Genomic DNA, 25,795 nt, shown 5'->3' with positions numbered 1-25,795 from the left:
AATGTGTCAGGAGGAGCAATGAAACACAGCGAAGTAGTCTATTCATCAGTCCCCAGAGTGTGTGTGTGTGTGTGTGTGTGTGTGTGTGCGTGTGTGTCTCTCTCTCTGTGTGTGTGTGTATGGTGTCCTCTCTCTCTCTGTGTGTGTGTGTGTGTGTGTGTGTGTGTGTGTGTGTGCGTGTGTGTTTCTTAGGAGGAGTGAGAAGGTCTGAATGGTAACTTTATATGCTATATGCTGCATATCATGCACTGAATATCTGCAGGTGAACCAAATAACATTTCCCTACCTTTGGCCATCTGGATGTGCACTGTGTGACCTGCACTGTGCAGACAAGTACAGACTCACACAAACTCTTAGCGTCAGAAAACCTCGGACATGTGAGGCAGGCATACTAGCACGGAGGCTAAAACCCATAGGTGCTAGCGTCTGTCGCTAGCACGTCTCTAAAGGTGTCAGGCAGTGAAGTTTACTCACTGCACAGCACTGTACCCTCTGGTTACCGTTGCAGTTGCACAAGCGCTAGTTAGCATTACAATGTCAACCATGCCAAAATCCCCTGCGTCACTCTCAAGATGGACCCTCTCCTGGACAGGGCCAGACGGCACCGAGTCCGCCTCCAAGTGTGTAGAATAAGGAAAAAGCCTGTGGACCTCTTCATAACCCTGATCCATGATTTCAGACACAGACTGATCCCAGCCTCTGGTATATTCATCACAACAACTGCCCCATTATGTCCAACCACTAAATGAATACATTGACTAATATCTATGGCCCACTCTAAATTAATAAATGGACTAATATCTATGGCCCACAAAATCGACTGGAGATTGAGTTTGTGTCCAAGGAGCCAAGACCTCATCATCCTTTCTTCGTGACCTCTCACAGATTCCCATTTAATGTGAAATTGCAGAACACTCTCTTCTTTCAGAGAAAAAAATAAAATGACTCTCTCTGACACCACCATCTTGTCCCCAGAAGCCATTATCAGCACTGCACCCCCCCCAAAAAAGGATAATGACCATCATCTCAAGGTCTCGTATGAGTGGGGCACTGTGCTTTGAAGTGGTGCAATTTTCCCCAGTAGCATCAGCCAGCACACAACAGTGTCCTTCTGCCAGAGATTACACGAGCACAATAGAGGATGGGATCGTATTCAGCAGAGGAGAAGCCAAGGAGGAACAAATAGGTTTTCGCTCAGAGGACGTGTCTTCTGCTGCTCTGTTTGCTATGAGACACCTTGATTGATAATATTCACCGATAGGAGCAATCCGTTCGGAGATTTGAAAACATTTCGCAATGCCATATAAGATTTTAAATTAAATAAAATTTCTAAATCATAATTTTTTAGAGAGATTTTCACCCAGTTTCTTTTTGGACATGTTGGCGACGTCTTAATAGCAGTTTAGGATAGTCCGTCCTTTTGTCTTTTCCGAACCACTTTTCCTTGGCATCGATGGAAAATGTCATGATTCAAGGAAAGATGTAGAGTAGAATTCATAAGGATTTAAGACTACCGCAGTCCTACAGGAGTCCGACTGCACTTACACTAGGCATCTGTGGGGGCGGATGTTATTGACGTGCTCATGTTGATCCGTTTTTGTTGAATTGTCGGGCAGTACTCACTACTTTCCTTTCGGAAAGGATTCCAGTGTATCCTATGCTAAAGGAGTTACGAAATAAAGCATTGAAGTACCTTTCCTAAACATCAGCTCTCATCATGGCCGCCTCTTAGTTACATCCGGGTCATTTCACTCAGTTAGGAACATCCTACACGACCTGAATGTGGCCTACCAAACTCAAACCACTTTGACTGTTTTTCGTAACGTATGCTTACAGCTCTGGCTAACCCAATAGCATGAGGGATTCATTTTGAACCATTGATAGTGGGATTAGTCCAAGGTAGACGTGGACAAATGGGTGATGATCATGGTTTGTAAATTGAACTCATCTCCGTTTAGCTGTGCGCGGACAAGCTATGTTTAACTAGTGTTTAAGGCAAAACGATGACCAGAAAACGCAGTCGTAAATTTGGCCCGTAATGGTGCTTAATCCTGACTGCTTTAGGAATTACACTTTAAGGCCAGCAGATGGCGATATGGTACCACTTTAATTCCCTCTCACCAAACAATGAAGTCTACATGTTCTTGCTCAGACTTTCCAGACTTAAACAACCTACATATATAGTGTCAGCAGTCTGTGAATTTAGCTGTTCGTGGAAAAACTGAATTAGAAATTATTCCAGATGAGGTAATCCATTGCCGTCTTAGTTTGTTTCATTAATGTGATGACGATGGTTATCTATGAACCTTAGAGAAGACTGCATCAGTCACTTTGAAATAACACCCCACGCTATTCACACACATTACAAGAATATTGTCTTAGGTGACAGTCTGAAGTCACTCTTTAATGAAATAACATTACAGTTGTGTGACTGACCACAAGTCTGTCATCTTCCCTATTGAAAAGCTGACTTCATTTTAAAGAGGATCCTTCATGAAGAGAGAGAGTCTGTTACAGATTTAATTTGCTATGGGATCTTTCAATTAATGAATTTCGATCCTCATAAGCTCTTACTTAAAAGTGAATTTTTTTTGTTGGGCTTTGATTTGCCAGACAATGATCCAAGACATCTAACCAATCTGGCCTCCGACATCACTGGCAGAGGACAACTCAAACGGACGTCGTTTAACTCCAGACTCCAATGCTTCAAAATAATATTTGTTTATATGGCAGCTCTCATACTCTGAGTGCAGCCTAGAGTGCTTTACAGACCGAGACACGGTCAGCTGTGGGGGCCATCGCCCATTAGCCAGAATTGAGGGCTTTTATAGGTTTTATTCTGCAACGCTTTCTTGGAATTTCACCCTGGTTAGTATACTTAGAAAGGGTAGCACAGTGCTCGTACCACGTCATGGCTTCACTCACACACAGTACCAGTCAAAATTTTGGACACACCTTTAATTTTTTTGAGAAGTGTTTTCTTTACTTTTATTATTTTCTACATTGTAGATTAATACTGAAGACATTTAAACTATGAAAGAACACATATGGAATGATGTACTCAACAAAAAAAAGTGTTATCGACCATGTAGAAAATAATAAAATCAAAGAAAAATCTTCTCAAAAAATGAGAAGGTGTGTCCAAACTTTTGACTGGTACAGTATACTGAGAACGTGTGTAGTACTTGCTCCTGTGATTCTCAACTGGTAGAACAGAGCTCATGCCACATCATGCCTTCACTCTCCCAGACATACACTGAGAGTGTGTGTAGCACTTGAGTGGCAAGTCACTTTAATGTGCATTGTGGCAAAACCTGGATGTCCAAGGATGTCGTAGCCTAGAACGCGTTACTCACTTGTTGCTTATTCGGGAATGTGAGGACCAGCAATGTTGGGGTTTCTTTTCGCTTTTTTTAATTTTTGGGGGTGGGGGTATTTATACCATCATGGACGCACCCATTTCCATGGTAACGCACAGACAACCAAATAAGAGCCCCATAAAAGTGCCAGTCCATTTTCTATTACAGAATCTCGTGGAAGGAAAGAAGAAGAAGAAAAAAAAAAAACATGCTCATTTGGTGTGAAGTCATTTCCTGGCATTTATTGTCATTAATTCTTTTAACAGAACTGTACAATTTGTACCCAAAGTAGATCATACAGCCTTTTTTCCTTAAAAAGAGCAACATCAAAGGCAGCCATAAAACACTCCAGGAACAAAATAAAACAAAACGAAAAAAAAAAAAAGGATTTACAAGAGGAAGAAAAGGAGGAAACAAAAAAGGTAAACCTTTGTACAGATTTTTTTTTTTAATTTGATATTTGAAATTACGATTCTGTACAGCAAATATACATGTACATCTCTACAAGATTTGTATTTTATTTTCTGTGTGAGTTCATTCTTCCTGCATAGGGTTCTGTACATAGCGGTTTGTCTACATTTGGTTATTTTTGTGCATTCAACATTAGTTAGTAGCCTTGGGGGTTTAGGAACACTAAATCTCACTGGTGGATACGCTAAAAGTACATTCTTGTGGCTAACCTGCTCATCAGGGAACAAAGAGGATGACGAAGCTACCCCTGTATTTCTGGTTTTAAATCAGATAAAATAAACTCTAGAGCAGAAGAGGGATCGCCACTGTGCTGTAAGACCTACCAAAGAATCTAAGCAAATCATTTTATTATTTGTCAAGACACCGTCATCCCAGGTAGCCACGAACTTTGGACCGGATCTGACCCTGGTTCTGGTGCAGATAGGTCCGATCCGGCACTCATCCGGTATCAATCCAACAGAACGGTGCGGCACTAAAACTGGATCCATTTCAAAGCAGGTGGCTATGCAGGTGCGTTTTGGAGATGGTGAGTGGCGCCCCCTTGTGGCACCCACTCTAACTGACACAGGTCTGATCTCTGCAGACCTCTCAGCAAGGCAGCCATCAAGCAATCAGGACAACTTCATTAGTCACTTTGTGGGTTGAACAGGGTAGCAGTGCTCTACAGAATCTTCATTGGAGATAAAAAAGAAAAAGGAAAAAAAGGCCATTTGCACTCTTCAACATTTCTCTCGGGCGCTCTTCTGACGCCAAATCTTCTTTACCAATTCATCGTCTTCCTCTATACCATCTATATTCTTCACCCTATCAGCCATTTAATGTATTACTTCTCTCTCCCTTGTCTCAGGATTATTCATTTTCTCCCACATCTCGCATGCCTGGGTGAAGCCAAAGCCAAAATCTCCAGCTCACGGTTCCTCTCCTCCCCAAAAGTATTTGAGGACTTTAACGTTCCACTTGACTTCAACTTTTCCCTTTACCTTCCCCCTTTTTTCCCCTCCTCTCTTCCCCCTTCTCTTCCCTAGTGTCAATTAATCTGTCCATCGCTCCCTCACACTTGGGCATAACAGGGGGGGGGGGGGGGGGGGAGGAGTGTCCTTCAGCCGAGGGGGCGTGTCTGTAGTGTGGTGGTGGGCGTGGTCAGTGCAGGCTCTCAGTAGGAGATGATGCTGGTGGAGGCGGGGCTGGAGGCAGAGGACCCGCCCAGCTGCAGGTTGCCAGAGGAACTGGAGCGCCTCATGTGAGGCAGCAGGTAGGAGTCGCTGCCCAGCTGGTGCACGTCGAAGCGGTCCTCCTTCTTATAGGCCAGACAGCGCCGGATAAACGCCTGTGGAGAGAGAGAGAGAGAGAGAGAGATAGAGAGCGAGAGAAAGCGAGAGAGAGAGGGAGGGAGGGAGGGAGGGAGAGAGAGATTTAAAGAGGGGAAAGGAGAGAGACGTTTGTGGTGTTAAAAAGGAGGCATGTCATACACCGATTAGTTCTGAGCCTATAAGTAAGGCTCCAAGGCTTTTACAAAGTTTACATACATCCGGGTCATGTCTGTGTAACGGGCCCCTCCCTCTCATTACGCAGGATACATCAGCATACATGTTGGCATTTTGAACTCTTTCCTCTCTTTTCAGACTAACAGGCCCAACACAGCAGGGAGACTGGGGTGAACACTCTCAGGGTCTTCAGCGTTCTAGTCGGAACATTCTAGCGCTAGCATCAGCGTTCTAGTCGGAACATTCTAGCGCTAGCATCAGTCGCTTCTCGGAGCTCGTCATTACCAGGGAGGGAGAGGAGAGGAGAGGAGAGGAATTTAATGCTCTTCCGTCAGCTCATGGTACTACGGAGCGATGAGCGTAATTAATGTTTTCTGCAGCAAGTGCATTAAACTTGTAGTTATTACCAAGACATTTTCTCCGCCGCAGATAACTACCTCAGAAAATCTGGTAAGGAAATCTCCCTGTAATGTGCCTTCCAACTAAATAATGGGTTTAAAGTGCCATCAGACAACCGAGATATTTTATCACTTTTAAGCATCATTAATCATCCTCATCAAATCAGTACTAGCATTAGCACTAAACAGTTCTAAACATAAATGTCCAACACTTGAATGACTGAGGGGGTGGCGTCTTGTCTCTCACCTTGGCTTCGTTGCTGGCGACGGGCTTGACGGGGAACTGGACCTCGGTGGCTTTGAGGATGGTGTTCTCCTGCAGGATGTCCTGTTGGGACTGGTTATGGCCGAACGGCTGGGAGAGGAAACACATCACCATTAAATGTGTATGTGAGTGAGTGAGTGAAGGCATTTAACACACACACACACACACACACACACACACACACAGGAAACACATGGGATATACGAGTAGCAAAGGGAGAGTGGATGGCATCAGGAAATGTTCCAGGCGGACAGCCATTACTCCGACAGTATTAATACACTTAGGACATGCTTCTCTAGTGATCTACAGTACTAGAGTACTAACAGTATTAATACACTTAGGACATGCTTCTCTCTAGTGATCTACAGTACTAGAGTACTAACAGTATTAATACACTTAGGACATGCTTCTCTCTACAGTACTAGAGTGTAGAAATTATGAGGGAAGATTTCCCATTCGTGGCAACCTAACGACAGGCAGTGATATGAGCTATGGTGGTACGGCAGGCAGTGATGTGAGCTATGGGGTTATGGCAGGTAGGCGATAGGGACCTACCTTTCTTCCGTAGAGACACTGGAAGAAGATGACCCCCACTGACCACACGTCCACTTTGTTGGAGATCTTAGGAGGCTCCTTCCCCACAACAAAACACTCTGGAGGCAAGTACCTGAAGGAGAGAGAGAGAGAGATTTAAAGAGAGCTCAAACAAAAGATGATAAAGGGAGAGAGCTACAACATGCTGTGTTCCCACCCATTTTCATTAAAAGAAAAACATTTCAAAAACATTCCATGACTTTTCAACAACCTTTAATGAAATCTCCATGTCCTTTACCAAGCTACAAGTACACAAAGTTGCGTACTTTACAGCGGATATTAAGCAATAACCTTTTCCATGACTGCATAAATGTGCACATGAAAACATTATCCATTTAGCTCTACATTCAACAAAATAATATGTTATCTTCAGTGAATTTACTGAATTCCACGCACTTCCCAGGCTTTCCATGACTGTGGGAACCCTGAACAGTATACCTAGGGTGAACACAGTGCTACACACCTGTGCAACCAGACCGTTTGGGTCCCTAGGCAAGCCGAGGTATGCAAAACATCTGAGTTATGTGATGACATGCCTGACTGATAGAGGGAGCTAAATGTGTTTGGGCATCACGGCAGATTAAAAGGTGTTTGTGGGAACAGTGGAGTATTTGGAACAACATTCCCATATTTCTTTTTTTTTCTTTGAATTCTCTAAAAATGCAGCTGGATTAGTGCACTGCAGTTTGTGCCTGTAGGTACATTCAGGGGGGCAGGGGTGGGGGTTGCAGTCCTTACCAGTAAGTACCGGCTCCCTGGGACGTCAGGTCCATGCCGTCCACGCCGTAGTTGTCGTCGTCCATGATCTTGGACAGGCCAAAGTCAGTGATCTTGATCTCCCCACAGGCCGTGCCGTCCACCAGCAAAATATTACCTGCAGGGCAGGGGACAGAAGACAGAAGTTCAACAACAATTCTTTACTTTTCACCGTCTCTCGTGATCATTACGACTCTCCTGATCATTACGACTCTCGTAATCTTTAGGGTCACTAAATGAAGGAGAGATTACTGCCACATAAAGAGGACAGGAATGTACCTGTAAACCAGAAGTGTCTGAGTGCACAAGACGGAGTAGATAGAGTGTGTGTGAGTGCCTGGCCATGAACACAGAATAATGGTAAAAGTCAGGTATTTAGCAGACGCCTTTACCCAAACCAACACACACACACACACACACACACACACACACACACACACACACACACACACACACACACACACACACACACACACACACACCCTGCAGCGATTGGAAATCGAACCCGGGTCAGCTTCCACAGCGCCATACAGAGCACAGACAAATGTGTAGCAGCTGACTCAGAGTGTGAGTGTGTGTGTGTGTATGCATGTGCGTGTATTTATGTACCTGGCTTGAGGTCGTAGTGGATTATAGGTGGCTTGATCTGATTCAAGTAACGCAGCGCATTGACAATCTGCATGACGATGGAGCGAGCCTCCTTCTCAGACATCAGCTTGTGCTGCTTCAAGTAGAAGTCCAAATCATTGCCTTCACAGTATTCCAAAACCGTACAAAACCTACAGAGAGACACACACACACACACACACACCATTAACACACTGCAGAGGTAATCGAATAAAGCAATTGATAGATTAAAACACAAGGATTATTTAATTGCAGGATTTTGAGTGAAATTAATTACCTTGTTAATCTCCCTGCTGGGACTAGTCTATGGTTTTAATTGAGTTGTATATGAGAGAGTGGTGTGTTTGTGTGTGTGTGTCTATGCGTGTGTGTGTGTGTGTGTGTGTGTGTGTATCTATGCGTGTGTGTGTGTATCTGTGTGTGTGTGTGTGTGTGTGTGTGTGTGTGTGTATCTATGCGTGTGTGTGTGTGTGTGTGCGCATCTATGCATGTGTGTGTGTGCGTGTGAGTGCAGACTCCGGTGTCTGTATCCAGAGAGAAGTAGTCATGGAGATGGACTATTATGGGTATAGCGGAGTTGCACATGAATGGGCCGGACTAAAGAGTAATGTACTGTATGCACGTGTGGGAAGACTCACGTGCCGGGGTAGTAGTAGTAGTGGTAGTAATAATAATAATAATAATAATAATAATAATAATAATAATAATAATAATAATAATAATAATAATAATAATAATAATAGTGTCCCTTGTACGTCGCTTTGGACAAAAGCGTCTGCTAAATGACTAAATGTAATAGTAGTGGTGGTAGAGGGAGACTAGTCTGGATTGAACGGAGCTGTACATGATTAAAGGCTGATGCAGACGTGTCCAGAGAGAAGTAGTCGTGTGTGTGTGTGTGTGTGTGTGTGTGTGTGTGTAGACTCACGTGTCCGTGTCCAGAGAGAAGTAGTCGTAGAGCTTGACTATTCTGGGATGGTCCAGCTGCTTGTGGATTCGGTACTCTCGGCACGCATGTCTGAGGAGACGAGAGAGGGAGGGAGAGAGAGAGAGAGAGACAGTCAGACATGTAGAGTGAGAGAGACATGTAGAGGGAGAGAGAGAGACAGTCAGACATGTAGAGTGAGAGAGACATGTAGAGGGAGAGAGAGAGAGAGACAGTCAGACATGTAGAGGGAGAGAGGGAGAGAGAGACAGAGAGGGAGAGAGAGAGAGAGAGAGAGAGACAGTCAGACATGTAGAGTGAGAGAGACAGAGAGGGAGGGAGAGAGAGAGAGAGTCAGACATGTAGAGGGACATGTAGAGGGAGACAGAGTTGGTGAGGGAGAGAGTCAGATGTGCAGAGAGAGAGAGAGAGAGAGAGAGAGATTAGGAGTCACACAGTAACAGAGAGACATGTAGAAGGAGAGGGAAAGAAAGGTTGAAAGAGAAAGAGAGGGATGAAGTGAGAGAGGGATGGGAAATATAGAATTATACAAACGAAGGAGAGAGATAGAGCAAGGGATGAAGAGGACGAGAGAAAAAGGGAAGCGAGAGAGAGAGGTGTTGCCAGGGGAAAAAGAGAGGGGGGGGGCCAAAAAAAAAAAGAAAGCAGGTAGATTTGGAGGTGCAACCGAATGAGTGAGTGGGAGAGAGCATATCTGGATATTTCACAGATGGAGAGGAATACCAATCAGCTTCACACAAAAACACAGCCACACAGAAAAAGGGAAAAATGTGAATCGGATTTTGGGAATGCTATAAAACTTCCCAGTGTTCTTAAGCTCACCCTGACAAAAACGAGGCATTCCTCTACAGATGGGTAAAGGCAAAGGGAATGGCTTTCGTTCGTGAACAAATGTTCCGATTTATTTTTACAAACAATTTACCTTAACATAAACTGTGCTCTAGTTAAGGCTGTATTCATAATAGTGTATTTATATAGCTGCATGGAATCCATGTTTATCTAGTGATTCTTGTGTGTGTGTGTGTGTGTGTGTGTGTGTGTGTGTGTGTGTGTGACGTGGGAAACACACTTGTGGTAGTTTTCCTTCTTCTCCTCCCTCCAGTTCTTGTTGAGCTGGTGAATCTTCACAGCGGCGTAGCGTTGTTCAAAGAGGTCAAACGCCTGACAAACACAGGGAGGGCACAGACACAAGCACTGGGTGAGTCACAGACACAAGCACTGGGTGAGGCACAGACACTGGGTGAGTCACAGGCACAGACACTGGGTGAGTCACAGGCACAAGCACTGAGTGAGTCACAGACACAAGCACTGAGTGAGTCACAGACACAAGCACTGGGTGAGTCACAGACACAAGCACTGGGTGAGTCACAGACACAAGCACTGAGTGAGGCACAGACACTGGGTGAGTCACAGGCACAGACACTGGGTGAGTCACAGACACAAGCACTGAGTGAGTCACAGACACAAGCACTGGGTGAGTCACAGACACAAGCACTGGGTGAGTCACAGACACAAGCACTGAGTGAGGCACAGACACTGAGTCATAGACACAAACACTGGGTGAGTCACAGACACAAGCACTGAGTGAGTCACAGACACTGAGTCACAGACACAAGCACTGGGTGAGTCACAGACACTGGGTGAGTCACAGACACTGGGTGAGTCACAGACACAAGCACTGAGTCACAGACACAAGCACTGAGTGAGTCACAGACACTGAGTGAGGCACAGACACTGAGTGAGGCACAGACACTGAGTCACAGACACAAGCACTGAGTGAGGCACAGACACCGAGTCACAGACACAAGCACTGAGTGAGGCACAGACACTGAGTCACAGACACAAGCACTGGGCCAACAGGTCAAACGGGTCTCTTAAGGGGACCCACACTACATTAGTAAGACCCAACAAGAATCCACACGGTCACCTTTCACATTCAACCCGAGGCATGGCTCAACATAAAGAGTGGGGATAAATTAAATGTGAACCACACACACACACACACACACACACACACACACAAACAACTGGCAATATTAAACCTGGAACAAGGTTCAATGTCAATAGAAGAAAAATTAAATAAATAAATACATGTGAACACCATAAGATGGAGCCTAAGCGAGCTACATTGACCCACAGCTCACATCTCCAGCAGTCGCTCCTTAAAAACCAGCCCACTCGAATAGAACAGATGTGGAACTGAACTGGACCGCCCACAGCAACACTACTTGGGGCCTCTGGCCTTAATTACCATCACAGTCCAAATTAAAGTTACGTCACTTCACATATACCGCCACAAAGGAACAGCTGTAGACTGGTTGTTGTGCCACATCATCAATTCCATACCTAAAATTAGTATGAGCGTGTTGAATGACCTCACTCAGGTCAAGTGCCAGAACTTCTTGCCTACGCCACAGAGATGCACGAAATGGAGCTTTGCGAGGAACCTACCTTGTAAACTTCACTGAAACCTCCCCTTCCCAGCAGATGTAACAGCAGGTATCTCTCGTTCAAAGTCGGGTGATCTTTGAACCTAAAACATAAGAGAAGACGATAAATGTTCATTCAAAAGATGAAATGTAGTTTGTTTGTTTGTTTATTTTGTGTTGAGGAGGCTCTCAACTCCTTCTGTGGAGAGTGACGGGTGTTCCGATCACCAAGAGCGTAAGAGAACAACAAACTCTTTCAAAGTGATTTCACAGCGATTCAAAGTGAAGTAAAGTACAACTCAGTTATAACAGTTTGCGAGGCAGCCATTTGTGGCCATTCAGTTATTCTTTTGTGTTTCAGGAGGCATTCAGCTCCACGGGCGCAGACTGACAGGTGTTCAGATCACAGTCAACAGATGGCACAACAGACACTAACAAAGACACCGGTGAAAAGACGATTTGCTGATGGTGTGGGTGTGCTTTGTGGGTAGAGCAGTGCATTGTGGGTAGAGGAATGCATTGTGGGTAAAGCAGACTCACTGCGAGCTGTCCTCGTTGTTTATTCTCTTTAGCTCTCGGATGTGAAGGTTTCTAACTCTCTCCAGACGCTCCAGCTCCGCCTGGATCTCAGCCTCCTCCTATTAATGATTCACACACACATAAAGGTAAATATATATTTACACAGATAAACAAGACCCAGCACGCAAACACACACACACACAAATAAACAACACAGACCGCTCACAAACATACCATATATATATATATTTATATAAATAAACCACACACACACACACACACACACACACACACAGCACACAAACATAAATACACACAGACAAAGAAGGCCCAGCACAGAGACACACACAGGAAGAACAACAAAAACAAACAAACAAAAACACACACAGGAGTTCACTACAAGGGAAGGTGGCTCATCAAACCCCACTCTCTCCAGCTGGCTAGACTTGTATTAAATATTAACGCCTCACTTGACAGTGAGAGTCTGGCAAAGGCCATTCTCTAGGGATTACTGTCTAGAAGGAAAAAAAAACTCAGTTCTTTCACTGTTTATCTCCGCTGAACAGATCCCAACTCCTACTCCAGACAGCCTAAGGACCGCAGAGACGGAGGGGAAAGGTGCTTGTGTGTCCTGACGAATGGTTCTAGCAGGTTCTATGACTATACCTCAAAAGGTCTACAGGGAACATGGGAACACTTTGAAAGTGAACCTAAAGGGTGTACAGACCATTCAGCCGGTCTCACTGACCTTCAGAACATGGAACAGGAGTGTGTGCATGCGTGTTAAGTTATGAATGCAGTGTCAGTGTATATGAGTGTGTGTTGTGACTGCATGAATGGAGCATCAATGGGTGTGTGTGCGTGTGCGTGTGTGTGCGCGCATGCGCGAGTCTAGTTCAGTGACTCACTGACCTTTTTGAGGTGTCCCAGTCGCAGCTTGAAGATCTCCTCCTGCTCATGGTACTCTGCTACTGTCAGACTGGGAGAGAGAGAGAGAGAGAGAGAGAGAGAGAGAGAGAGAGAGAGAGAGAGAGAGAGAGAGAGAGAGAGAGAGAGAGAAAGTGTCATTATTAAGAGTCAACATTCCACAATGAGACATCAGGGTGATTTTGCTTTCCTACATTTTGCAGATTTGATCAACGCACCCTGCAATCATGATGGATCAAGCATCATCTGCGTCAAGATAATACTGAGCCAAGTGTGGGTCTGAGAGTGCACATCTGCAGAAGCCATCAGGCCTCACATTCATCTATGGCTTTAATCAGGAGCTGGACCATGCTTTGGACCTGGCTGGTATTTACTTTAGAAGTCAAGCTTCAGCTGATCACCATTATTTGGAGTTTTAACCCAAGCAGTCACACACACACACACACACACACACACTTGTGTGTTCGGATTAGGGGGAACATATTCAAGCAACTAGCTACATCACCTCAAAGTAACATTTCGTTAACATTGCATTTCTCTTTGGGCATTTTAAGTCTACCGCATTCAGTTCAGTCTCAGTCTACTGCATTCAGTTCAGTCGTAATCTCACTATCAGATGTTCCAAGGTGAGGCAGAGGTGCTTCTGATTGAGTAACAAATATACACGTAGAGAGATGAAGCAGACACAATTTGATTTATTGGCTGAGAGCAGGTGTCATAGGCATCCATGTCTCTTACACACACACACACACACAGTGGAGTTGACTCTTTGGCTCTTCCCCTGTGCTTCAGCAAGGCTTTGTTCTTAGCCTGAGTGACACACACACACAAGTGCGGGTTGTCACTCACAGCTGAGGTAGTGAGGTACGGCTTGAGGAATGGGAGCCTCTCAGTACTGGAGTGTCAAATTCTCTCTCTCTTTCCTCGCCCCCCCCCCCACCACACCACACACACACACACACACTTTACCAGTGTCACTCACAGCTGGGGAAAGCTGGGCTTGGTTGTTCTTAGAACTGGAGAGGAGTGCATCTCACTCTACCACTCATACTCTCTCTCTCTCACACACACACACTCTCTGGTGCTGTCACTCACAGCTGAGGAAGGCTGGGCTTGAGGAAGGGGTCGTTGTCGGCCCCGTTGACGGCCTTGGTCTTGCGCTGCTTTGGCTCTGAGTTTGGGGTGGGGCTCTGGGAGTTGCTGCTCGACGGAGGCTTCCTCTTGGCCAGCAGCTTCCTCTGACGTTCCATCTCCTCCCGCTGCTGGTTGATCCACTCCTGCTGCCTACACACACACACACACACACACACACACGTTTTTAATGAAAAAAAGATATGAACACACACACACACACACACACACACACACACACACACACACACACACACACACACACACACACACACACACACACACACACACACACACACACACACACACACACACACACACACACACACACACACACACACTGAAACATGCAAGTGTACACATCATACCCACAGGGCAACATGTGACCTAACAAGGACACACAGATGGCAACATGTGACCTAACGAGGACACACAAGAGGAAAACAGAGGTTTTAACTCTTCCCATAACTACCCAAGCCAAGCAGCTCAGCTGTAGTCTGCACACACAGCCCATCAGTGAGACAAAGAGCTTATCCCCCTCAGTCTCCACTGGGACCAGGACCTTCACCCCAGCAGGATGGGAGTGTGTTTCAACATCATCTCCAGCTGAACACATGCATGTGTGTGTATACAGACATACAGAGAGCACAACGTGTGCTTCAGCCGTAACACACACACACACACACACACACACACACACACACACCATGCTTCAGCCGTAACACACACACACACCATGCTTCAGCCGTAACACACACACACACACCATGCTTCAGCCGTAACACACACACACACCATGCTTCAGCCGTAACACACACACTTCAGCCGTAACACACACACACACTTCAGCTGTAACACACACGCTTCAACTGTAACACACACACGCTTCAGCTGTCAAACACACACACTTCAGCTGTAACCGACACACACACACACACACACACACACACACTTCAGCTGTAAGATCATTTCTCTAAACTACTCTGAGGTTCATCCAGCCCTTTTTTAATAGCAGTCCATTTTATTTACACAGCACCATCAATAATGAGCTTTAATTAAAAGTGCCTTTTAAACAGTAATAGATTCATTCATTCGTAGTAGAAAAAAAGAAACCTTGCATATATCGCGCCTCAGAAGAGAGAAAAAAAAAAAAGGCCAACATTTTTTTCTAGGGCCTTGGGATTATTAGTTAATGTGTCTGCAAACTGACTCCACTCCACTCCACTCAATACAATGCAATTAAACACTTAAAGCTGGCTGGTAATGAGAGACTCTTCTGGTGGGTCCAATTGACTCAGAGAGAATAGATCTTCTTGCCCTGGTCGATAAAGGGGTCTGAAAAATGTCAGCATGGATGCTGCCCTGTGTGATCTAGCATGGATGCAGTCCTGTGTGATCTAGCCCACAGTGCGCTCTAGAAACACTAAACGACAGCATGGATGCAGTCCTGTGTGATCTAGCATGGATGCTGCCCTGTGTGATCTAGCATGGATGCAGTCCTGTGTGATCTAGCATGGATGCAGTCCTGTGTGATCTAGCATGGATGCAGTCCTGTGTGATCTAGCATGGATGCAGTCCTGTGTGATCTAGCATGGATGCTGCCCTGTGTGATCTAGCATGGATGCAGTCCTGTGTGATCTAGCCCACAGTGCGCTCTAGAAACACTAAAGCAGCCCATGGCCTTTGGGCTCCCAAAGAGGGGGTGAATGAGACCTTTCCCAAATCGAAACGAACCTGGAACTAATCAAATGGTGATGCAATGAAGTCGACTTGCTGTATGTGTGTGCACATGTGTGTGTATGAGGTCTGGTATGGCTACAGTTAGGTTTTAAGATCTAGCTTTCAGATTAATAATGATCTACAGTGAAGAACAGGAGAATGGACAGGTATAGACAGTATAGTGCGCGCGTGCGTGCGTGCGTCCTTACTTGACAAAGTTCTGAAAGGCGTAGCCCTCAAAACCCAACTCTGTGTACGAGGCACTGCATCTGACAGTGGTGGACTGGTCAGCATGAGTGTGTGTGTGTGTCTGCAAGAGAGCGTGTGTGTGTGTGTGTGTGTGTGTGTGTGTTCTTACTTGACGAGGTTCTGGAAGGCGTAACCGTCGCTCCACTGCTCCGTGTAGGACGCCCCGTGCCTGACGGTGGTGAACTGGCCCAGACGCAGCCGGTCCTGCATGCTCTTCTCCCGGCACGCCTGCTTCTCCTGGGTGCTCTGAGAGGGGACGCGGGGGAGAGAGAGGCAGTCAGTGCCACATTACAGCCATCATCATCATCATCATATACACACACACATTAGTCATTAAACCATCATATATACACACACATTAGTCATTAAACCATCATATACACACACACACATTAGTCATTAAACCATCATATATACACACACACATTAGTCATTAAACCATCATATATACACACACACACACACATTAGTCATTAAACCATCATATAAACACACCGGCACATTAGTCTAACATTACCCATCACATGAAACCTCTGCAGTCACACACAGAAACGTTCTGACTTATCTGGCTTCACCTCTGGTGAGTGTGTTTTTATTTTTCTTTAATGCTGGATATAAAGAATGACATGATCGTCTGTGGAGACATTGCACTTTAAAAGAGGGAAGCACAATTATTTCCCTTTCTTCACGCCTGTGCCTTGATTATCTTCAGGAAGTGACTGCCGTTTCTCATTGTTCCGTCTATATCTGCGTCACTATGGATACGCCATATCTGGTTCTTTCCAGGTGCATTATGGGTGCAGTGGAGCCCTACCTTCTCTATAAGCAGCTTCTTGCTCATGGTGATGCACTTATTTAATCGCTCCTTGTACTTTTCAAGTAGTTTCTGTTGTTCGTCTATCTGTCTCCTGAGATCACAATTTGCCTGCAGACAAAAAAACAAAGATCATGGCTGATCAGGATCACAGTTAACCTATGGAATGCCCAGTAATATTGATCTACAGTCAATTTAAATCCTTCCTTAAAGCTTTAAAAAAAAAAAAAAATGAAATCATAAAATATCTCTTAATTAAATAAAATTGAACCAATAAGATTATACACACATTAATATATAATCCACACCAATATGAAGAACTTGATTATATTAATACATAGTTAAGACAAACACATGAATGTATAAAATATATTCCAATTTAAATACATTTAATAAATAATATATAAATAAATACATGTAAATAACAACTAAATAAAAGTTGCTTGAGAATATGATTGTGTAGGTAAATCAGCTGTGCCCACTGAGCCCAAGGAGCTCATCCTGCTGGTCTGGGGGCCCCTCCCACCCCCCACCCCCCCTCTCTAGGCGTCAGGTGATCAATTAATCAATCAGCCGTCCGCAGCTGCCTCCACATTAGCCCAGTGCAGCTAATTAACACAGAAACACCCAACGATTTCTCTACCGACCGGCCCTCCTCAGAGTCCTTAACCGATTCCCCCAACCAAACACCACCACCTCCTCCTCCTCCTCCTCCTCCTCCTCCTCCTCCTCCTCCTCCTCCTCCTCCTCCTCCTCACCCTCAGCAGGTCGTCTATACGGCCCTCTTTCTTCTCCAAGTCCAGACTCTTATTAGTCTCAAGGGCAGCCAGCTTTGGCCCTGTGAGGTCAGTCTGACACAAAGAAGAAGAAGAAGAAAAAAAAGAGAGAGATTTAACATTTCAGCTGTGCAAATGTTACCATTGTGTTCTAAAATCATGTTAAATAATGCCCTTAATTTCTAACAAATGCAGCTTTAGTATGTATGGACTAAAAGATCACTGAAGCATTTTCTCTTCCAAAAGTGAACTCTGTGACAAATATACATTTTAAAAGTTCTTTATCAATACAGAGAGACCAATTCAACATGGAATGTGAACAAACAGTCCTAACGCTTCTCTTTCATATATAATTTTAACCTGTATTTTAGGGTCAATGCTGAAAGTTTAAGTCTAAAGTTTAAACAAAAAGCTACACTGGTAACATAAAGGCTCAGTCAGGCCAATAAAGTTATTGCCTAGTTACATTTAACTGTGTGTGTGTGTGTGAAGGAGTTGGAGAGTTAGCTATTGTGTGTGTGTGTGTAGGAGTTGGAGAGTTAGCTGAAATTAATGAGGATGTAGTTCTCAGTTTCAGTCATTAGCCTTGCTAGTGTCCTCTACAGAGGAGAGACGTCACTGTTTGTGTGTGTGTGTGTGTGTGTGTGTGTGTGTGTGTGTAGACCGTCATAGCCTCTCTTTCCCCTGAGTCAGCCGGTAGGTAGTGCTCACCTGGACAGACTTCACAGCCACCTGTTTGGGGTGCATGACGTGGTCGAAGGATAGGCTGGTGGGTGAGGAGCTGTTCTGTCGTATCTGAGACAAGACGCACACAAAACACACGGGTGAGCACACGCTCGTTAGCTTCACCGCTCATCAACTCCACACACACACACACACACACGCCAACCTGCACTCCTATTGGTCATTAGCCAGGGTGTCACAGTGTGGTTTCCCTTTAATGAGGTAACACACCAGAGGTGACTAATCAATCAGAGAGAGCGAGAGCGAGAGCGCGAGAGAGAGAGAGAGAGAGAGAAAGAGAGAGAGCAGAGACAAAGAGAGAGAGGAAGAGAGAGAGGGAGACCATCAACAGATCCGTTTACCTCCACTGTCACGTTAGTCTGAAATGGCACCCCAGACTCTAACTAACTAACTTAGCTTATCTATCCAAGACTCTGAAGGCTGAATGAATCATGCTGCACTTGTATCTTTATGTCGCATTTCAAAATCGTGCCAACCCCTCCCCCTCCCCTCACCCTTCAAACAGCACTGCAAACTCTATGATGACAGAGGTAGGGATCTGTCAGGAGGCAAAGATTTAAAAAAGACGATATTATGAGAGATGATTCATACTCAACCCTGCACCTCTGAAGGAGAGCTGTGATGTTCTCTCTGCTGAAACTTCGTGTCAATGAGGATGATGACCAACCAGGTGATCAAAGTTATAGTTGATAACCAATTAAGTCAACAGAGCCATGGCTAACAACCAATCAGGTGTTTAGAGCTACCGCTAATAACCAATTAGGTTAATAGAGCTATAGCTAATAACCAATCAGGTTAATAGCGCTATAGCTAATGACCAATCAGGTTAATACAACTACGGCTAATAACCATTCAGAAAACAGGTGGATAAGATGAATGGGAATGACTGAAGATGTTAAGGTTGGATTGTATTTGTGTAGATCTGTTGTTGCTTTAATGTCATAATGGTGATTGCGAGTTGCACTTTGATTTGTTGGGGTTGTTATGATGCTGTGTGGAAATGTGAGACCAATATTGTAGCAATTTCAGTGGAGATGTGAAGACGAGCCTCTTGAGATCAGTGCAGTGGCATTTTGAACGCGGTAGGCGTTTTGAGCCTCATGAACACTAACTAGCCTTGTGGACCCTGCTGCTTATTGAATTGTTCTCTCCACTAATGAGTTTAGAACACAGCAAAACAATAATTAATAAAAAAAAATGCCTTTAAGAGGCAGGCAGTGAAATGATTTGATCTGACCATCCTGCTGTGATTGTAGATATGGGATCGGTCTTGTGATGCTTCTCCCTGATAGACATTCAGAAATGTAACTCTCCTATCAGTTTCTAGGATATGGACGGAACCAGAGAGACAAGCTGGCAACACACAGCTGAGTGAGCGAGAGAATAAAGGGAGCAAATGGTAGAGGGATGGAGAGAGGGATGAAAGGAGTTAAAAGGAAGAGGAGTGGAACAGGAGGGAAAGAATAAATGGAGGACAGAGGTCGAGAGAGGAGCAGAAACCAGCGCTGCCTCCAAATTCAGCAAGCGTTTCGAGGCAAACGCATTTTTCATTGAGCTTTTCAATTGAAACGTTTTTGTGTAAACATTCCATTGTCCGATTTAAACTGTAACCCTTAGGCCAGCGTCCATGTTTGTTCAGCAGACCATTTCTGTGAGTTAGCAAACGTTTGCGGTGAACTCACAAGCAAACGAACACACCACACGTCTCATGTGCGTTTGAGACAAAAGACAACAGAGGACAGACAGGGTGGTGGCACTGGAGCTGAGGGGACATGAGGGGTGGAGACGAGAGACACGTTCGCTCCACATCTCCGAGAGGACATGAGGGGTGGGGACATGACTGACATGTTCGCTCCACATCTTGTGTTCCTCTAGATCAGTGGTTCCCAAACTTTTTACAGTCCCGTACCCCCGTCCCCCTTCAGACATTTAATCTCCAGCTGCGTACCCTCTTGGCAACGCTGAGTGTGTGTGTGTGTGTGTGTGTGTGTGTGTGTGAGAGAGAGAGAGGCAACGCTGGCCCATAGTCTCCCCATTCAAAATGGAGTCAGTGCAGCAGTATTGGGAGAGAGAGGGAGCCAGAAGGAGCTAAGACAAGCTGAGACGGGTGAGAAAGACTAGAGGCAAACTAGAGAGGAGAGGAGAGGAGAGGGGAGACGAGGAGGAGCACCAGGAGGAGACGCATGAGAGGAAAGGGGTGGTGAGCAGAGCACTGACAGCAGGAGGTGAGGAGAGGAGAGACGGAAAGGAGGAGGTGAGGAGAGTCTGGAGAGGAGAAATGACAGCGAGGAAGAGAGAAAGAGAGGAGCGCGTAGAGGAGGAGTGTGAGGAGAGGAGAGACCGAAGGAGGAGGTGAGGAGAGTCTGGAGAGGAGAAATGACAGCGGGCAGAGAGGAAGAGAGGATCGCGTAGAGGAGGAGGTGAGGTGAGGAGAGTCTGGAGAGGAGAAATGACAGCGTGCAGAGAGAAAGAGAGGAGCGCGTAGAGGAGGAGTGTGAGGAGAGGAGAGACCGAAGGAGGAGGTGAGGAGAGTCTGGAGAGGAGAAATGACAGCGTGCAGAGAGGAAGAGAGGATCGCGTAGAGGAGGAGTGTGAGGAGAGGAGAGACCGAAGGAGGAGGTGAGGAGAGTCTGGAGAGGAGAAATGACAGCGGGCAGAGAGGAAGAGAGGATCGCATAGAGGAGGAGGTGAGGTGAGGAGAGTCTGGAGAGGAGAAATGACAGCGTGCAGAGAGAAAGAGAGGAGCGCGTAGAGGAGGAGTGTGAGGAGAGGAGAGACCGAAGGAGGAGGTGAGGAGAGTCTGGAGAGGAGAAATGACAGCGGGCAGAGAGGAAGAGAGGATCGCGTAGAGGAGGAGGTGAGGTGAGGAGAGTCTGGAGAGGAGAAATGACAGCGTGCAGAGAGAAAGAGAGGAGCGCGTAGAGGAGGAGTGTGAGGAGAGGAGAGACCGAAGGAGGAGGTGAGGAGAGTCTGGAGAGGAGAAATGACAGCGTGCAGAGAGGAAGAGAGGATCGCGTAGAGGAGGAGTGTGAGGAGAGGAGAGACCGAAGGAGGAGGTGAGGAGAGCCTGGAGAGGAGAAATGACAGCGTGCAGAGAGGAAGAGAGGATCGCGTAGAGGAGGAGGTGAGGATAGGAGAGTCTGGAGAGGAGAAATGACAGCGTGCAGAGAGAAAGAGAGGAGCGCGTAGAGAGAGGAGTGTGAGGTGAGGAGAGGAGAGACCGATGGAGGAGTGTGAGGAGAGTCTGGAGAGGAGAAATAACAGCGGGAAGAGAGGAAGAGAGGAGCGCGTAGAGAGAGGAGTGTGAGGCGTACCATGGAGCCGGGGGCGGAGTGGGAATGTGAGTTCTGTGGGGAGCGCAGCACTGGAGGAAGAGCCCTCACCGGACTGGACCCATTACCACCCTGGAACTAGAGACAGACAGAGAGAGTGTGTGTAAGAGAGAGTGTGAGAGTGTGTAAGAGAGAGTGTGTAAGAGAGAGTGAGTGTAAGAGAGAGTGTGCGTGTGTGAGAGAGTGTGAGGCAGGCAAAGGGGAATTGTGTGAGAGCGAGAGAGAGAGAGAGAGGAGGCAACAAGAAAAGAAAAATCAAATAGCCTCTTCAAAAGGCACAGGAACAAAGAGCATTCTTACCCATAGAACACACACACACACACACACACACACACACACACACACACACATCATTCACTCAGTCTGTATGAAGATATACCCCAACTTACATCAAAGTAGTCACTGATCTTCGGTCCTCGCGCAGTAGTCTTCCCTGGGACAGCAGAGGAGACATAATAAACATCACAGTTCATTTACACACAACAACAGGACTGGGTCAGACACAGCCTCCACCAGACACTGGAGAGGAGAGGAGAGATAGAGAGGACTACGCAAGAGAGAGGAGAGACAAGTACATTTATGTGACAAGGTGAGGAAAGAAATACTTCTAATAGCCGACCAAGAGTTTCAGTGTGTATGAGAGAGAGAGGGAGGAGGAAAGAGAGGGGGAGGAGGGAAAAGAGAGGGGGATGACACAGAGGGGATGAAGAGAACACAGTGTGGAGTGTGGGAGGCGGTCCAGTGTAAACGAAGAAGAGGATGCTGGGAAGCCGGTTTTTATTCTGGCTGCCCTGGATTGGTGCTCGTGTTACCTTGGCTGCTCTCCGATTGGTGCTCGGCCTTCCTTTTCCTCCCTCGGGACGACTCAGAGTGCTTCTTCTCGGGGGTCTGCAAACGCAAAGACAAAAAGATAAAGAGTCGAGTCTCTCCTCTCCTCTCCTCTCCTCTCTCTGGAGAGGAGCAGCGGCCTAAAAGATCTCCCTCTCTCCTCCTCCTCCTCCTCTCTTCTCCTCCACTTCTTCTCCTCCACTCCCTCTCCTCCACTCCCTCTCCTCCTCCTCTCTCCTCCTCCATTCCACTCCCTCTCCTCCTCCTCCTCCACTCCGCTCCCTCTCCTCCTCCTCCTCCTCCTCTCTCTGGAGTGGGGCACTGGCCTAAAACAACGATCGCTACTCCTGTCCCATTCTTGACAAATCTTCCTGGTGCTCCTAGAAAATTCTTTGGATCTGAACCGTTCAGCAGAGAAAACAAATGGAGTGCACATTCCTCCTGTGTGTGGATATAGCTCTTTACTGTGCTCTTGAAATGGATACAGAGTGTCTCCAGGCGCGTGAGAGAGAGAGAGAGAGAGAGATGACAGAAAGAAAACAGAAAGACGTGCACAAGGTTTCTATTCTTCTGAAAAGCACAAATCTTGCAACAGTTATGAGCCAGATCCTTCAGACGAACCAACTCACATTTCATCTCATTTTTCTTTATTTTATGAGCGAGTTTCCTTTCCATCACTCACACACACACACACACTTCCAAATAAGTGGAACACACACATTTTTGGGGTTTCAATTCGGAGGCTCTAAACACTGGCTCCTAGTATAGTGAGAAGCCTCATGTTAAACCAGACTAGTCCTCTGAAATAAGCCTCATGTTAACCCAGACTAGTCCTCTGAAATAAGCCTCATGTTAAACCAGACTAGTCCTCTGAAATAAGCCTCATGTTAACCCAGACTAGTCCTCTGAAATAAGCCTCATGTTAAACCAGACTAGTCCTCTGAAATAAGCCTTTTGTTAAACCAGACTAGTCCTCTGAAATAAGCCTTAATGTTAAACCAGACTAGTCCTCTGAAATAAGCCTTAATGTTAAACCAGACTAGTCCTCTGAAATAAGCCTTAATGTTAAACCAGACTAGTCCTCTGAAAAAAAGACACTATTTTCTCACTCTTGTTCACTGGTGGTTGAACCAAACGGGGAACGGGGCGTTTTGGAACAGTCCATATGACGAGGAATGATCACATTCATTTAAAAACACAACCCAATCTCTTCATGCGGTGGGAAACACTGCTTTTGAACGGAGAGAGTGTGTGTGCTTGTGACACCATCTGTAGAGTATGTTTGTGTGTGTGTGTGTGTGTTTTTGTGCGTGTGTTTCTGTGTGTATATAGAGAGTTAGACACTTTTAGCGTCCAGGGACCAAGAGGGGATTAAAAATACACTGTTCCTGTCTGCCCAAACAAAAGGGTGGACCTGAGCCAGACACACACACACACACACACACACACACACACACACATCCAGACGCTACGCAGAGAATCACCAAAGAGTTCCGATCAGTCATTACAAGCCAATCAGAATGCGATGTTTTCCCCTGTAGTCCCATCATGCATCACTCCTGACTGATTCTAATGCAAGCGGCATGTACTGAGAGCTTCTCTTTGTCAGTCTTTTGTGTGAAACACACAGAATGTGGGTGTGTAGTCATTTTCAGTGCCCTGTGTGTGTGTGTGTGTGTGTGTGTGTGTGTGTGTGTATAAATTGAGTGTTGTCAGTTGTGATAATTACCACCAGCTAATCTGGTGATGGGAATGTGAGTGACTGGAGACAAAAAAAAAAAAGACACAAGAGAAAGAAATAGAGAGACAACCAATTTTTGTGGGAGATTTTCCATGACTTCTTTTCTTCTCTGAAAAGTGGATCTATACGAAAAGTGGTTGTATTTCTATGTGCTTAGATAGGTCAAGCAGTAAAGGGTTCATGTTGTAGCAGATGCTACACACCATGCCAACAAAACAACCTTACTGAAGACGTGAACACAGAGGAATATAGCACTGCAGTGCAGTGGGGCAGGAACAGGACGAGGTGTGAGAGAGAGAGAGAGAGAGAGAGAGAGAGAAACAGAGAGAGAAACAGAGAGAGAGAAAGAGAGAAAGAGAGACAGAGAGAGAGAGAGAGAGAGCGAGAGAGCGAGAGAGAGGAAAGACAATGATTAGGAAGATGCAGACAATGGAGACCGAAAACAGATGTGTGTGTGTGTGTGTGCGCGCATGTGTTTGTCTGTGTGCATGTGTTTGTGGTTGTGTTTGTGTGTGCATGTGTTTGTGGTTGTGTTTGTGTGTTTGTGTTTGTGTGTGCATGTGTTTGTGGTTGTGTTTGTGTGGTAAACAAATGTTTCACTTCCACGTCATCACACCCTAAAGGTCGCTGATTGGTGGGCCCCTCAGGATGGCCCAGTGTTGCATGTTGGGAAGAGCATTCCAGACTGGAATCCCAGCTGGGAATGATGTGTGGGGGGAGCCAGACTAACGCCATGTCACACACCCATCAGATGTAGACGGGAAACGTACGTGTGTGTGTGTGTCTGTGTGTGTGTGTGCGTCTGTGTGTCTGTAGATACCAAGAGGGAGAATGTGTGTGTGTGTGTTTGTGTGTGTGTGCGGTGTGTGTGTGGGTGTGTGTGTGCGCGCGTCTGTGTGTCTGTAGATACCAAGAGGGAGAATGTGTGTGTGTGTGTGTGTTTGTGTGTGTGTGTTTGTGTGTGTTTGTGTGTGTGTGTGTCTGTAGATACCACGAGGGAGAATGTGTGTGTTATGTTCTCATCATTGCCCGGCCCCACTCCCCACAGTGATGTCCAATCCTCACCCTCATCCCATCTGCTCCAGCATGCCTCCACACACCTAAGACACTGTCTGTGTGTGTGTGTGTGTGTGCGTGAAAGAGAGAAAAAGAGACAGACAGAGAGAGAGAGACAGAGAGAGAGAGAGAGAGAGAGACAGAGAGAGAGAGACAGACAGAGAGAGAGAGAGAGAGACAGAGAGCAAGAGACATAACAGTGCCTCTGAGGGGTTATGCTTTTGTATGTGTTAACATGTGAACGTGTGTGTCATCAGTAGAAGACTGCAAAAACAAAATCGTGCAAGCACACACGCAGACACACACAGTCACTGCTAGATGTGTGTAGTTGTGTGTTGTGTGTGTACATGAATGCATACATTTAGTTTGCGTTATTTGTCTGAACGTTTGTGTGTAGACCTGACAGTAGGTTTGATGTACCTGTGTGTGCGCTTGTGGGTGAAAGTGTGTTTGTGAGAAAGTGTGTGTGTGTGTGTGTGTGTGTGTGAAAGTGTGTTTGCGTGTGTGTGTGTGTGTGTGTGTGAGAAAGTGTGTTTGCGTGTGTGTGTGTGAGAAAGTGTGTTTGCGTGTGTGTGTGTGTGTGAGAGAGAAAGTGTGTGTGTGTGTGTGTGTGTCCTTGCTCTGCGGGCA

The 25,795-nt window shown here is 45.9% G+C and overlaps 1 protein-coding gene across 5 annotated transcripts in view; it reads right to left on the bottom strand.

Moving 5' to 3' along the window:
* Positions 1-3,581: 3,581 nt before the first annotated feature.
* The window catches only part of tlk1a (tousled-like kinase 1a), a 46,558-nt gene continuing 24,344 nt past the window's right edge, over positions 3,582-25,795 (bottom strand). For 4 of the 5 annotated variants that reach the window (XM_031582029.2, XM_031582020.2, XM_031582025.2 and 1 more), the window contains 18 exons: positions 22,353-22,428; positions 21,930-21,973; positions 21,523-21,618; positions 18,176-18,259; positions 17,447-17,539; positions 16,689-16,799; positions 15,984-16,120; positions 13,871-14,059; positions 12,761-12,827; positions 11,870-11,967; positions 11,352-11,433; positions 9,970-10,061; positions 8,883-8,972; positions 7,937-8,106; positions 7,310-7,445; positions 6,533-6,644; positions 5,960-6,067; positions 3,582-5,157 (listed from right to left, as the gene is read on the bottom strand). In XM_031582029.2, coding sequence (XP_031437889.1) covers positions 4,984-5,157; positions 5,960-6,067; positions 6,533-6,644; positions 7,310-7,445; positions 7,937-8,106; positions 8,883-8,972; positions 9,970-10,061; positions 11,352-11,433; positions 11,870-11,967; positions 12,761-12,827; positions 13,871-14,059; positions 15,984-16,120; positions 16,689-16,799; positions 17,447-17,539; positions 18,176-18,259; positions 21,523-21,618; positions 21,930-21,973; positions 22,353-22,428 — 1,959 coding nt within the window. In that variant the 3' untranslated portion in view covers positions 3,582-4,983. The remainder of the gene's footprint in view (positions 5,158-5,959; positions 6,068-6,532; positions 6,645-7,309; positions 7,446-7,936; positions 8,107-8,882; positions 8,973-9,969; positions 10,062-11,351; positions 11,434-11,869; positions 11,968-12,760; positions 12,828-13,870; positions 14,060-15,983; positions 16,121-16,688; positions 16,800-17,446; positions 17,540-18,175; positions 18,260-21,522; positions 21,619-21,929; positions 21,974-22,352; positions 22,429-25,795) is intronic. The other variant, XM_031582037.2, reaches the window with a different exon arrangement.

This window comes from Clupea harengus, chromosome 2 (genome assembly GCF_900700415.2).
Source record: "Clupea harengus chromosome 2, Ch_v2.0.2, whole genome shotgun sequence".
NCBI lineage: Eukaryota > Metazoa > Chordata > Actinopteri > Clupeiformes > Clupeidae > Clupea > Clupea harengus.
This window is presented reverse-complemented; position numbering and strand designations above follow the sequence as displayed.